General features: G+C 47.8%; 1 protein-coding gene across 1 annotated transcript in view; it reads right to left on the reverse strand.

Moving 5' to 3' along the window:
* Positions 1 to 15,000, reverse strand: part of LOC134087921 (cadherin-4-like) — a 325,999-nt gene that overhangs the window by 89,798 nt on the left and 221,201 nt on the right. The window contains exon 5 of the mRNA XM_062541767.1: positions 12,539 to 12,718. Within this exon, the coding sequence (XP_062397751.1) occupies positions 12,539 to 12,718 (180 nt within the window). The remainder of the gene's footprint in view (positions 1 to 12,538; positions 12,719 to 15,000) is intronic.

Consider the following 15,000-nt stretch of genomic DNA (forward strand, 5'->3'; position numbering starts at 1 on the left):
GTAATTACTAAAGCCCACAGGGGCAGGAGAGCACCAAACCTGTGGTAGGTGCCATTAGATTTACATGAAAAGATTCCGGCACAAGTGCTTTCAGCTCGCTAAATGACAAAGTAAATAGGATCTCATTTCTGTGGCACAGGCCTCGATTTCCAATTGCTTCCCATTTTCACCTCGAGGGAAAACAGAATTGGAGCCACACACCACAGAAAAAAAGTGAGTGAGGGAGGAAGGGACAAAAGAAAGAAAACAAAAGATTGAGCATATTAAATTGAGTCATATTGGTCTTTACATCTCCTGACTTACAAGCAAAAGTGTTCCAATTCAATCCAGCTCCATTGCCTAGGGACTTTTACCAATACGATCATTCTTTTCCTCTCCTTTTTCCAATGCAATCATTCTATTCCTCTTTCATCTCATTTTTTCTTTACTTTTTCTGTCGCTAGCAACAATTATGCTTCCTGCCTGTCTGCGGCTCGAGGGTGAGCTATGAGATTTATGAAACAGAGGGGGCACATTTATTTGATTTATTTGCGTTGTTTCAGATATGTTTTCCTGAAATGTTATCGCATGCATTTATTAATACAGCTTCAGTGCCGTCTGCTCCTGGATCATTCCGGGGCCCTCGTTTGTGACTGATGCTAACACCAACAATAAAACAGCCTCTTCAGGGCAATCAAATAACTAGATGAGAAAGAGGGTGAGGTGGGGTGGGGTGGTGTGGCGTGGGGACAGCTGTTTAATTCATCGACTTCCTCAAAGCTTCCATTTATCCACCGCCCATCTTGCGCAACCCACTCCATGACTGTCTGACCATTTCGCATCCACACAGAAATCTATTGAAAGGATCTATTTCCTGCTTTAGCGACCGAATGACATGTCTTGGCCCAGAGAGCTATGGAGAGATGGGGTCTCCTCACCCGAACTCGAGGGGCTCCCCGACAGGCGCCCATTTGTCACCGGGTAACTTATCCCCCCTCGTAAACAGCTTCTCATCTTCTATTAAAGAACCTGGGCCCCACGGCCTTGACCGTGTCTTTTGGGCCGAAAGATTCACAATTCAATTTTCGACGTGTCCGGATGGATGCTGGTGTATTCAGGGTGCATCCCTTCGATGGAGAGAGAGAGAGAGAGAGAGAGAGAGAGAGAGAGAGAGAGAGAGAGAGAGAGAGAGAGAGAGATGGCCTGACAGGGAAGAAGGATGGTGATAAAAAACCCGTCCTCAGTAATGTGAGATCCTGGAGTCACTGGGAGCTGATGGCAGAGTCTGCTGGAGGAACTCTCACGGGAGGGAGCACTGTGCTGACGGCTACTAAACAAACATGGCTGAAAATCCATAGGCTAGCATGCGTTCATCTGAGTAATCCACTTGTGTTGACACACTCACATCCCTCTTTCCAACCTCAGTGTTGACCAGGCTGATGCAATGACTAGGAGAAGATAAACTGAATAATCATTTCTGCAAAATTAGTAGTAAAAATATATAATGTAAAGCGACGCTTCCTATTGACATATGAACAAATCTCTTGTCCGTGTCTCTACTGTAAGTCAATACACATTTACTGACAAATGGATGACATTTGAAAGGTAACGACCGTCATAGAACAAATAATGCCAAATCATCAACATTGCTCCACTGGTGGTAATATGTTTTTTCTAAAAGCTCTTCAAGACACCAATAATGAAGTGCACGTTCAAACAAGATGAAAAATACCAAAAAGCTGACAAGTCCGCTGGGAAATGTATCGTCTAAAAACACTGGCTGACAGTGAAGTCAGTTTCTTTGAAGTGTGCATTCACACATCCAAATAAAGATGCATTATCTTCTTTTTACCAGCAGCCTATGCCAGCAAGAGAAGGGGCTAAGGGGCAAGGGCATCACCTGTTGGTAAATACCAAAAGTAGTGGTGCACTGCACTGTAAATATTAGGCATTTACATGTTGAAGTCGGATATTCAGACAAAGAAAATCAGCCACCGACAGGATGAATGAAATCACAGGTCCCTTCCGTTTCCAGCTGCGGTGGCGCACAGCAGACTCTGCGTCCAGTGCAGCGGATGGGGAGGGGAAGCAATTACAGAGCCTCTTGTAATTCCATTACAGCAGCGGATATTAGCTTTATTGTTAATTCCACTGGTATGGATCGTGACCCTAATGGCCTGGGGAGTGCAGTGCGCTCTATAAGGAACGCTCCTGTCAACCCCATTCATCTCAAGGCATGATTCATACATTGCAATTCCTATTCCTCCCAGCATGGATCCTCAATAGTCCTGTTCTGACTATACGTACTGTAGGGCCAGAGCTGAGTGCTTGTTTTGCGACCGATTGCTTCCCTATTGTCACTCCTGGTGCTTAATCGTGCCTCCACAGGGCCTCCTCAGGGCTATCCCCAGGTATCTGCGCTCACCTTTACCCTCCAGCCAACCTGTGTTTAGTGGAGATGACAAGAAAAGGCGATTCAGCGGCAAAACAAGATACAGTAGAACAAGACACAAGAAACTATAGTCACATTCGCTCAATGCACGGAAGGCTCTTTGGGAAGCTCCTTTATTTCTGGAGCTGTGTTGTAACGGCATCTTCTGCTATATTCTGATCCTTACATTTTCACTCCGAATACGCACATAAATCTTTCTACATCGTACAATGTTGATCACTAGGTGCAACAACCAACCGGGCCCGTGTCGACACTAATTACATTAACAAAAGCAGCAGGTTCAATCACACCTGGCTCCAAACAAATGAGCTGCCTGAAAAACGTTTTGTGCATTGATTGAGCAAATAGTCAAAAATGGCATTTTTAGCCATAGATAAAATGGTCAGCACAAAAGCAGTGAGTTAGAACCAAAATTAGGTCATGAGTATTAGAACTAAGACATTTTGGGTTGTACCACTGCAAAGACCTTTTAGGTTTAGAACCACACAATGTGAATTTGATGCATCTTCAGTATGATACAGAAGGGCCATCAGTCTGAGTCAGATAGTGAGACGGCAAAAATTCTTTCATTCTGGCAGCTTGAAATAATATTGAATATTGCCTTGTCTTGGCCAGGCAATTGACCAGTTGATGCAACGAGGCCACAAATGACAAAGACATGAGACGGTATGAATGAGTAGGATCCTTCAGTGGGATGCATTCAGATGTTCAGTAACATGCCAATCACATGAGTGTTGTCAGTGAAGTGTACTGTTTCCCAGTGGGGTAGAAAAGCTTTATCTCTAATATGTGAATCATGTGGCTTGTGTCGTGTCCCTGAACATGTTCTCTGACAAGCTGCTGTGCTGTGATCATGTATCAACGCTCTTGTGGAAGCTGTTTCTGTGACGACAAGAGCCACACCACCGGCCAACCACGCAACACACACACACGCACACGCACACGCACACGCACACGCACACGCACACGCACACGCACACGCACACGCACACACACACACACACACACACACACACACACACACACACACACACACACACACACACACACACACACACACACACACACACACACACACACACACACACACACACACACACACACACACACACACACACACACACACACACACACACCTCAACCCCTGGCCACACGGGTCACTGTCTCCGAGCAGCGTCGTGACCAAGGTTGGTGGCACAGCGTAGGCATGGTATCCCCATGGCGATATAAAAAGGATGTGTTTAATCAGTAAAAGCAACGGATGGCGGCCATGCCAACCCTCCCATGGATCCCCATTAGTTTGGCTCGCTCATCAAAGGTCTTTCAGCTCGCTGGCCTCTCTTCAGCGCTGTCTTTTTAAATGCCAGGCTAATTCAAGGCACCGGGCGGCCAAACACGATTCTTGGGGAATGAATCATTTCATTTTGAAGGCCATGACACTTTTTTTTATCATGATCATTCTTTATTTAACGAAAGAAAAAAGGCATCATACAGTAGGAGCGCGAGCGTAAGTTAAAGAGTTTTCGGTTTGGTTCCACACAATTTCTTTGTGGCCTCTATTCAACAGAGTTCTGATTAATGGAGAAAGCAGAATTCAAAATAAATCAATGTTGAACTGTAAGACCAGGGGTCCACACTGAGGTGTCAGCAGACTCAAAGCAAAGGAGTCGCATGCCGCCCACAACCAAAACATTGAATTATGGAAATGAATATCGCAAGTGTTTCTAACGTCTGACATGGAGGCCACCAGCATCTCTCTTACACTCAGACATGTAAGTAATCGTTTTCATTTATTAAATAAAAATTGAAGCTACTTCACCATCACTAAGTAAATATTTTTACTTATCACTAAGCAAATATAATTGCACTTGGCAGCAACAACTCTGGCAGGACTACACACTAGACAGTGGCCATTACAAGGGAGACAAACATAGAATAGTGTACCAAGGAGGACTCAACCATTCATTGGGAAAATGTAAAAATGAAGAGAAAACATTTTTAATAGCACCAGAGCAGAGGAGATGGAGGGAGGGAGAGCTAGATGGGGAGAACTCAATGGAGTGTTCACAAGAGGGGGATTTCTGTAATACTCTGCAAAAAAAAGAATGCGATAAAATCCTACTGAGTGGTTTTGGAGCACATCCCGGTTCTGTCAGCAAAGAAATATATATTGCGAGGGAACGTCTAAAGAAAGCAGTCCAGCAGCCTGTCAGCTGTTATTTTTGGTCAACAGTTAGGATGAGTGTGAGGGGGGGGTCCGGCATTTAAACTCTTATGTCTGAGTGTCTGTCTCTACATGAGAGATCAGCTCTGGAGCAGAAACACAATTAACAGCTCCTCTGAGAGAATGATGGCTCTGGACAACGTCAGACTTACACCCCACTTCCCTTGTCTCTCCTCTCCCTCCCTCTCTCTCTCTTTCCCCCGCTCTGTCTTTCTCCTCCCTGGTGCTGCACACACAAAGACGGACTGCCAGACGTCGGCCACTAGGAGGTACTGACAACTCATCCCATAGATGTTCGCATGAATGAAACGCTCTGCAGCCTGCCTGTTTGAGTGATTTACTGGCCAAAAGGCATTTACAGATCGGGGGTGGGAAGGGGGGGGCAACTTCTTCCCAGTTTAGCCCAATGGGCTGCTACGTACGGTGGTATTTCTTGCGACGGGGCCAGTCGTCTCCCGGTGACCAAAGTGGAAGGCCGGCTAAAACCCCTTACATACTCTGAGCCTTGGGATTTTTTTCCCCCAACGCTCCTGTGGTTTCCACGTGGCAGGATTTCAAAGACAAGATGGAAGCCTTGAGTTCTGGCTCAGGTTTCCACCTCATTGTTCGGGAGAGGATGAAAACAACAAAACGAACAAAAAGAGAGAGAGAGAAAAAAAACACGCTGTACACAAAACAAACCGTGACAATTGCGAACACACAAAAGGTAGAATTGCAACACATGTACTGCAGCAAGAAATCCCTTTGTTTGGAGATCACGTCAGAAGGAGTGTTGTGCTGTACAATGGCTCGTGTTTAAACTGTGTTTGCCGATTGTAACACTGAAGAGGGATGAAGAAGCCAATTTTTAGCCTTGTGATCTTGGCATGGGCAGAGCAGAGCAGACGCCAAAGTGTTTCATTAGGCCCTATGGGAGTGGCAGTGGATCCAGAGGCTCGGAGGAGTGTATCGACAGCACAATGAAAGTCTGGCTCTGGTTTAATCCATAAGTCTCTTCTACAACATTACCCAGCGCTCCGAAAAAATACCACAAATCCTCAATCCCCCTTCCTCTCTGTCTAGTGCACTTCTTCTCCCACTCTCCGGATGATAGTTCCTTATCCACCCCCCCCCCCCCACCCTTATTTTTTTAGTTCCTTCATTTTTTATCATTCGACACGTTTTGTTTTGATTCGTGTCTGTCTTTCGCTCAGTGGGTCCCTTGGGAGGTAGTCATTACTGTCTTTTAAATTAACATTACAGATAAAGTGCAAGAAAAGTGGCCTCTCGGGGACTAGCTCGCTTGTTTCATGGAGAAATTCCCCATTTGTATTCATACAAACAACACGGTATTAAATAGTGTGAATGCAGCTAAATGCAGACACAGAGGAGAGGTGTTGTTTACATAGCAAAAATGCTTGCTGAGTACGACGAAATAAAAATCGCTTGGAAGCCGACTCGGGTTTCATTAGGAGTTCTCATTAATTCAGTCTAATTCTGACAAAAACTTTCCGTGAGCTACAATAACGTTTCCTATTAGGCAGTGAGGCCTGCTGCGGACTGAAATTCTTTCATAAATAAAACGTGACTTGATTAATGAACATGGCCTAAGCAAAAGCTGGGATGGGTGGAAAAGAGGTGAGGTGTGTGTGTGTGTTAGTGTGTGTGTGTGTGTGTGTGTTTACATTTCTAGCACTGAGATATCGGTGAGTGCTCAAGTGACAGTTTACATGGCAACTAATCAAACAATTTATCACCCCAGATGGTTTAACATTTCTAAATGTGAATAAATGAAAAATAAAAAATGTGTGTGTACTCAGAGGCAGACTGAAATTGATGTAGAAAAAAATCTCTAATTTAAAAAAATAAATTTTTTTTAAAAAATCTACTTCTGAGCCAACATACTGTAGATACAACTTAATGAAGCAAAACTCTCTGCTTGCCTATGCACTTTATTAGCATTCTCTATGCTGTTCTAAGACAGTTACAGTATAGGGAAAAATATGAGTAAAGAAAACTTTTTGGAGAGACTCTACTTCAGTGACCTCGAGCGACCCACGAAACAGGGAAGCTCGTGACAAGAGCCAGAGGGGGGAAAATAAATGTGTTGCATCAAAATGTCCCCCCCCCCCCCCCTCTCAAAATCAATGGCCGCCTTTCGAAAAATTAGCCATGAAGCATTTGTGATGGCACATTCATTTTGCCGGAGGCTGCCAGGGACAGTGGCGGCAGCTGTCTCCTTAATGTGCCTGTCACAGTATTGTTTGCCCAGCTTTATTAGAAGGATAAAGCGATGGCAGTTTAATAAAAGACGATCCCGCCACGGCTGATGGGGAGGAAGAGGAGGAGTGTGTGTGTGTGTGTGTGTGTGTGTGTGGGGGGGGGGGGGACACTGTCTGTGTGTGAATCACAAGGGGTCAAGGACAGTGCTCAGTCATCCACTCTTTACACAAAAAGGAAGAAAAAACCCCCCCATCAAAAACCATCAGGTGTTTTATTGAGGTAATCTGCCTTTATTTCCATATTATTTCAGCTAGTTCTCTCTATTCCTCTGCAGACACTTCATTCAGTGCTCAGATTCCGTCTCTTGTATTCTGTCCTAGACCTCATCCACCGAGCTGAGCTCATACCACATGGGCCGTCTTTATTCTGGTGGATATAATAGGCTCTTAATCCTGCTGGGCTGTGTTGCCATTGAGTAAACATGCACTAGCTCTCTGTAAGAGGTAGAAGGGGCTGGAGGGGAGAAAAAAGGAACACCTCTCTGATATAAAGTCAGTGTTGGCATCTAGATCCAGTCAAATCCATAGGCAGAGATCAGAAAAGACGGATCGATAGCTAGAGAGACTTTATTCATCCTAGAGATAAATTTAGGGAACAAATGGTGTTATTCTGCATGTGAAAAACATTCTCAGTGAGTGCCTGCGGGTCTATCGGAAGATATCTCACAGATCTGGGATCAGTCAAGAACACCACATTATTTTCACACCGCCTGGCATATGACTGCATGTGACTGATATTGTCTGTGGTGAAAAGCATTCATTTAAAGCAAGCGAGGAACCACAATACCCCACTACGTCTTCTACAGTTTACTGACAAGCGGTTGCATTTGGAGCAGTGTTAGGATGAACAGCAAATATGGACAGTCAGTGGGAGTATGTTTGGTTTCTTTGTTACTTCTAAGAATCTATAATCTGTGTGTGAGTGTGTGTGTGTGTGTGTGTGTGTGTGTGTTTGGTCACTTTTGTTGAGATTGGGATCAGGGATAGGTCTTTATTTACCAGAGTGGAGGAGAGAGAGGAGAAATCAATGACTTTGCCGCGGGAGAAGTGTACAGATCAATGGACACTTTCAAAAAGCCCCCAATAAAAAAAAAAATAATAAAAAAAAACAACCAACCAAAAAAAAAAAAAAAAAATCAATGGCTCTTACATGTCATTGATGATTGTTTGGCTGGGGAAGAAAGAGAGCGACAGAGCACACCTGCGCACTGGGAGACATTACTCTCCTCTCCCTCTGCCCTGCCTCCATCTCTCCCCTTCAGTCTCTCCCTTCCTCCCCATTTACACCGCTTTCTCTCTCTATCACCCCATACCTCCCTTCTCTCTCCCTCCCTCCCTATTTACACCGCTTTCTCTCTCTATCACCCCATACCTCCCTTGTCTCTCCCTTCCTCCCCATTTACACCGCTTTCTCTCTCTATCTATCCCCCCATACCTCCCTTCAGTCTCTCCCTTCCTCCCCATTTACACCGCTTTCTCTCTCTATCACCCCATACCTCCCTTCTCTTTCCCTCCCTCTCCTTCTCTGAATCGCCTTTTCCCCCCCTTTACCCATCTCTTGTGCCCTCTTTCCCTCCACCCTTCCCCCCCTCTCTCTCTCCCCCCCCCCCCTCTCTCTCTCTCTCTTTCTCCTCCCTCTCTGATCCATTTATCTTCCTGCACCCTCTCCTAAGCTCTCTCGTTCGCTCCCGGAGAAACCTCAGCCTTCGGCTCTCGGCTTCAACACTTCACTAGTTTTAATTTCCGCTCTCCGGTGGGCTAAGAGCCACTGGGGCAGAGGGGTCTACGCCAGCCTCCATCTGACACACACATGCACACACACGCACACACACACACACACACACACACACAATGGCACCACGGATAGGTGGGGCTGTTGTTTTTGCGAGACAGCTGGAGGACAAGGGGTCAGAGTACCGTCTGTCTCCCTCTCCCATCCCTGCGGTGGGCCCCGGGGGTCTGTAGCGACTGGACCGCTCGGGGTCGACGTTGCACGAGACGAGACCAGATCAGACCAGACAAGAGGAGAAGAGGACGGACGACAACGGTGGCGGCAACGGCAGCGTCTCGACTGTGTCAGTCAGCCTCGCCAGCGGATGACAGAACACCCCATTACGGCTTCACAGGTCATTAGGCAAGGCAGACATCGGAGATGGGCAGGGAGCTCAGCGCTGAGTGATGGTGTCACAGCCACCGTCTTAAACCTACCCTCCATACACACACACACACACACACACACACACACACCTTACTACCGTCACTGTCTACACCCCTCCCTCCTCAACCCCCCCGCTTTGACACGGAGCGTCTGACAGGCTGAGCTGCCACCGTCATCTAACTTTCAGACACTTTTCTTTCTTTTGGTGTGTGCACCTGTGTGCATCTCTCTCTCTCTCTTCTTTTTTCTCTCTCTCTCCCTCTCTCCATCTCGCTCACACATACACAAACACACTAGAATTGTTAATATGTTTTCAGCCTTTTCCCCCGTGTCCATGATTTAGGACTGGCCCCCGATTCAAGTGAGTGGGTTCGGTTGGTGGCGAGAGAGGGAGAGAGAGAGAGATATATATAGAGAGAGAGCCGTTCATGTGAAATTAATGCTACTGATGTATGTAAAGTGTGCACCCAGCCAAAAACATCCATATTCAGTCCTGCCACCACAGTGAGCATGGCACCACAGAGAGAGAGAGAGAGAGAGAGAGAAGAGAGAGAGAGAGAGAGAGAGAGAGAGAGAGAGAGAGAGAGAGAGAGAGGGAGGGAGGGAGGGAGGGTCACTCCCCAACCACCACGATGAAACAAAACACTCACAGAGAGAGAGAGATACTAACAGAGACAGAGAGAGGGAGAGAGAGGGAAAGATAGAGAGAGAAGGGGGGAGAGGAGAGATGGCTTCTATTACTCCCTGTTGCTGTCATCCACCAAGAACAAAGGACAGAGAGCATAAATGAAAGTGGGAGAACAACAGCGGAGGTGGCCGTATCAGTGAGAGTGCGAGTAGCCGCACCCTGGCGCCGGCGCCTTGTTAAGGGGGTGACCAGGGCAGAAGCAGCAGGGCCTGTCTCTGGTGCCCTGAAGACATTATTAAACACGGAGGAAGTCAGAGGCCCGAGCCTGCACAGCCAAGGCATCAGCACACACCGCTGGGCTCCTGCTGCTGGGCCAGGGTGTGTTTGTCTGTCTCTCTCTCTCGGTCTGTGTGTGTGTGACTGTGTGTGTGTGTGTGTGTGTGTGTGTGTGTGTGTGTGTGTGTGTGTTTGCTCCCGGCCCCCCGGCCGTATTTACAGCGGCGAAAAGTGGATTGTGTTCGCCGCGCTCCGCACCCCTAAACACTGCTTTGATTTCGTGTCTCCCTGCCTCTACCCTGCACCAAGCTTTGACACCCACTCTCTCTCTCGCTCTCTCTTTCTCTCTCTCTCTCCTTAAATTTCTCTCTACACTTTTCCATTTGCCTCTCTTTTCCTCTCCCACCATCCTCCAGTGTGCCCCCTTACTCCCTCTCTCCTTTCTCTCCTTCTCTCTCCCTCTCTCCTTCGCTCTCCTCTCTCTCTCTCCATCCCTCTCCATGGTCGGTTGTTTTTTAGTGGCCAAGGCCTGTGGAGAGCCGTCTCACTGGAGCAAGCGCTTCAGGTTCTAACGAGAGTGGGAGGCCGTCTGCCAGGACCTTAAATACCCCCTCCCTTCCCCTCTCTCTCCTCTCCCCTCTCTCTCTCTCCTCCTCTCCCCTTTCCTCTCCTCTCCTCTCCTCTCCTCTCCTCTCCTCTCCTCTCATCTCATCTCCTCTCCTCCCCTCGCCTTTCCTCTCCTCTTCTCTGTCTTCTTCTCCTCTCCTCATCCTCCTCTCCCCTCATCTCCTTCTCCCTTGTGCCCCGGAACAAAGGGGAGAAACTTTCTGCTCATTCCCTGTTTTTTTCGATTCCTCTTTTTTCTCCCGACTCAAAAGGATGCCTTTAAGTAGCTCTGCTGGCACACCCTTGGGACGGAATGAAAACAGGCTGAGGGGATGGAGGGAGAGAGATGGAGTGAAAGAAAGAGGGAAAGAGAGCAGTAGAGAGAGAGCTAGACAGAGATGCAGAGAGAACGAGAAGGAAGAGAGGAAAAATGCCTCTTCTGCACAATTTAACCAAGAACGAGAAGCAAAAAAAAAAAAAAAAGCTCAGAGGGTTTTTGTAAACAGGGGGAAAAGCTGATGGGTAGATATTTTAGAGAGAGAGGGAGAGAGAGAGAGAGAAAGAGAGAGCAAAAACGCAAACCCAATAAGAACGTTTTCGCTGTGACTGATGTTTTTTCATGAACCAGACCACAGAGATCCATTTTTTTTCTTTTTCTTTTTTTTCCCCTTTTTTTTGCCAGAGACAAACTGAGCGTTCTGTTGTGACAGGATCTCTGAATTTTAAACACTCCAGCGTGGCTCTCTCTACAGCGCTGCATTTATATAGGCGTTTATTTATTCATGCTATTCCCCCCCCCCTCGTGCAGCCCTTTACAAGCCTCCAGGTGCAGCCCCCCCCCCCCCATCTCCATGTTTATTTTCTATACTTTGCCCAACTAGCACTTTTGCAGAAATGTAATTTGCTGTTGTGTTGTCGTGGTCCTTGTTGTTTACCACTCTGGCATACAGATGTGGAATCGGGAAAAAACAAAAAAAAACAAAAAAAAAAAGAAGCTCGGCCACACTCCGCGCTCGAATCATCATCGTCGGAGCCCCGCGGGACGGAGTTAGCGTCAGCGGGCAGCGTCAGCGGGCAGCGCTGGCGAGCGGGTGCCTGGTGGGGGTTACACACACGCTTGTGGCTGAGCACGGCGCAGCATGGAGGCACTGCTCATTTCCTCATGCTCTCCATCTCCCCCAGTACAGTAGGAATTCAATTAGGACTGAGCGAGGTCTAATTCGTGCCGACATTAACGAGGCACTGCGGACCAGTCACCCCCCCCCCCCCCCTCCGCTTACTGGCCTCGTTGCTGCCGTGAAGCCCTGCACAACCCAACCCCGAACTACACACACATACAGTATACACACACTACACACACACACACACACACACACACACACACACACACACACACACACACACACACACACACACAGACACACACACACACACACACACACACACACACACACACATACACACACACACACACACACACACATACACACACACACACACACGCACACAACCACCAGGGGAGCAATGCGCTCATGCTTCGCTCCCTCTCCCTCTTCCGCTCGCGTTCCCATCCTCTCTACCTGAGCACGCTCGAGCGGCCATAATCGCATCACAAACACACAGCATAATCACCTGTAAAGCTGATCATTATGGAGGACGAGATTGAAAGAGAGCAGAGACAGGGAGGAAAATAGGGAGAGGAGGAGGAGGAGGAGGAGGAGAAGTATGGAATGCTAATCTTCTCTGCGAAGGCAATTCCTTCCTGTAATTCATGTCTGAAACACAAAGCCTGTTTTTCCCCGGGTCATTCTGAAGCCCCTGGTGGGAGGCAGACCGCTGGCTGACCCCTCTGGTAGCCGTTAGCGGGGGTTTGTTTTTCCCGCCGATGGCGTTGGGGAGATAACAGCGGCGGGAGAGAGAAGAAGGGGGGGGGGGGGGGGGGAGTCGGACTTACGCTGACGAGGATCTGAGGGAAGGGCCCGCGCGAGTTCTCCGGCACGTTGATGGGCGGGATCACCCAGTCGCGCTTGCGGCGCCGCAGCCCGTTGGACCGCGTTTTCCTGGGGAAGCGCACGACGAAAGGCACGGGCCGCGGTCCGTAGATCTTCCCGTTCGGACTCCGCTCCGGCAGCGCCTGGGGAAGAGCAGAGGAAGGTCACAGGTCAGAAGTCAGAGGTCACAGGTCAGCTGTCACTCACAAACGGACTGGTCCCATCAACATGCCGCACGGATGTTCACACGGTTACAGTAATGGTTACACAAACAACAAAAGACTGAAGAGCACTGAAATTGAATGATGCTTTCTGCACACCGTTCAGTGCACAATTTTTTTTATCAATTTTGATGCTTGATTGATCTTTCTTTGCATCTTTCTATGGGTGGACCTTTGATATAGAGTGCAACATGCCATTCTCTTCATACTCTTAAGACACTCCGGAGACTACAGTCTACACTTTCTAAAACCCAAACTCCAGTGCTCTTTCTGGCAAGACAGCAGAACATTCCAGTCCTCGGAGCCATGGATTCCTGTCATAGTTGTGGGCAGGCAAATGTTGCTGCAGCCTAAGGAGGAACACGAGCTACACACAGAGCTTTCAAGTGCAGTCCAAAGGCCCTGAGAGCAACCTCAATTAGCAGACTTAGAGCGAGAACAGTAACGCGGATAAATCAGATAACTACCACTCACACACACACACATACATACTGTACACACCTAAGCACACTATTGTCAATGGCAACTTTCATATCAGCCTTCATCTGCATATTATGTTACTTACTGTATGTAAATCCTTCACTTACTACACTACATTATAATACTGTTATTTTTTTGCTTTACGGTGTACATGAGAGGTATATTTTCACATATGTTGCCATCTGCTGCATGCTCTATACAGTTATGTTGCAAATTAATGATTTATTCATCTTTAATCTTTCCACGGTGACATATGTTTGACTCATTAGTCTGATTTTACACTTGTTAACTGGTTTCCAAACGCGTGGTCTTGGGAGCTTGCTGCCAAGTTTCCCTCGGCACATAGTGTGTCATTTTTGTACAAGACAAATAAACCTGTGAACTTTTGAACCTTGGTGTTTTACGCCAGCTTGGCATTCCATGCCGACACCTGCCTGTGCCCATGAATTTACAATAGCTCCTCTGCCACCCAGGGCCAGTGGAAACAGCCCCGAGCTGCATCCCTGCCCCGCAAGACAGAGAGAGAGGATGCCGGGAGTTTGGAGGAGGTGAGTGTGTGTGTGTGTGTGTGTGTGTGTGTGTGTGTGTGTGTGTGTGGGGGGGGGGGGGGGGGGGGGGTTTAGCCCCCTGCTGCTTCTGCTGCTACTGCTGCTGCCGTGTGATATGACAGCGCACTGAAGAAGGGGGAGGACTGGGAGCCTTAAGTATTCTGTCAGAATGGGGCGTATTCGCGCGGCGCTCGAAAATAAACCAGCTGACACACAACATTGCAGGGTTAAGTATGAGTCACTTGCATGGTGGCGGTAATTTTATTGCCTACAAGGAGATGACATACTAAACCTGTCTCTCTGCCTGCCTCTCTCCCTTTTTCCCCCTCATTTTGTTTTATTGTTTTTTCCCATCTCTCTCTCTCTCTCTCTCTCTCCGATCCTCTGCTGGGGGATCTTGACAAGTCATCTCAGTAATAGCTATTCATCAGGACCCCGGGAGTCTTAGCCAGGCGGCTTTGTGTGTACACATCGTCGTGTGTGAGAGTGTGTGTGAGAGTGTGTGTGAGTGCGAGTGCGAGGGGGGGGGTGTACGCGGAGGGACCGAAGGCAGGTTAAGTACGTCGGAGGGCTGAGGCAAAAAACCTGCCTAACGTTATTTCCCAGAGGCCTCGCGCCATCATTTGTTTTCATGTTTTCCTTTTGTTGAGAGGCAGCGAGCGTGTGAGAATGATGTCGACCTAAATGGGAACTGTGCAGTCACAGGAGAGAGAGCAAGGGAGGCCGAAGGAAGAGAGAGAGAAAGAGAACGAAAATGTGATACACAGGGAGTAGTGGAGGAGAGTGGCAACGCAGGGAAAGAGAGACAGAGAGGGAGACAGAGAGAGAGAAAGGGAGAGGGGGACAGAGAGAGAGAGAGAGAGAGAGAGAGAGAGAGAGAGACTAAAGACCAGGCAAGAGAAGGGGCCACGGCGAGCCTGTGTCAGAGGGGCCGATTGTGCATATGAACACTGCTCATTAATTCTGATGGATACGAGAATAAGGGCCAATCACCATACATTTACATATAAAGAACCCTGATTTACTAGCACCTCAAATATTTTATTTAATGATTTCTCTCACTCACTCTCCCTTTATCTTCTTCTCTTACCTCCCTTATCTCAGTCTCTCTCTCTCTCTCTCTCTCTCTCTCTCTAGAAATCTAAACGCTTGTCTTGCAACGCAGGTAGTTAAAAT

Source organism: Sardina pilchardus, chromosome 7 (assembly GCF_963854185.1).
Source record: "Sardina pilchardus chromosome 7, fSarPil1.1, whole genome shotgun sequence".
Taxonomy (NCBI): Eukaryota; Metazoa; Chordata; class Actinopteri; order Clupeiformes; family Clupeidae; genus Sardina; species Sardina pilchardus.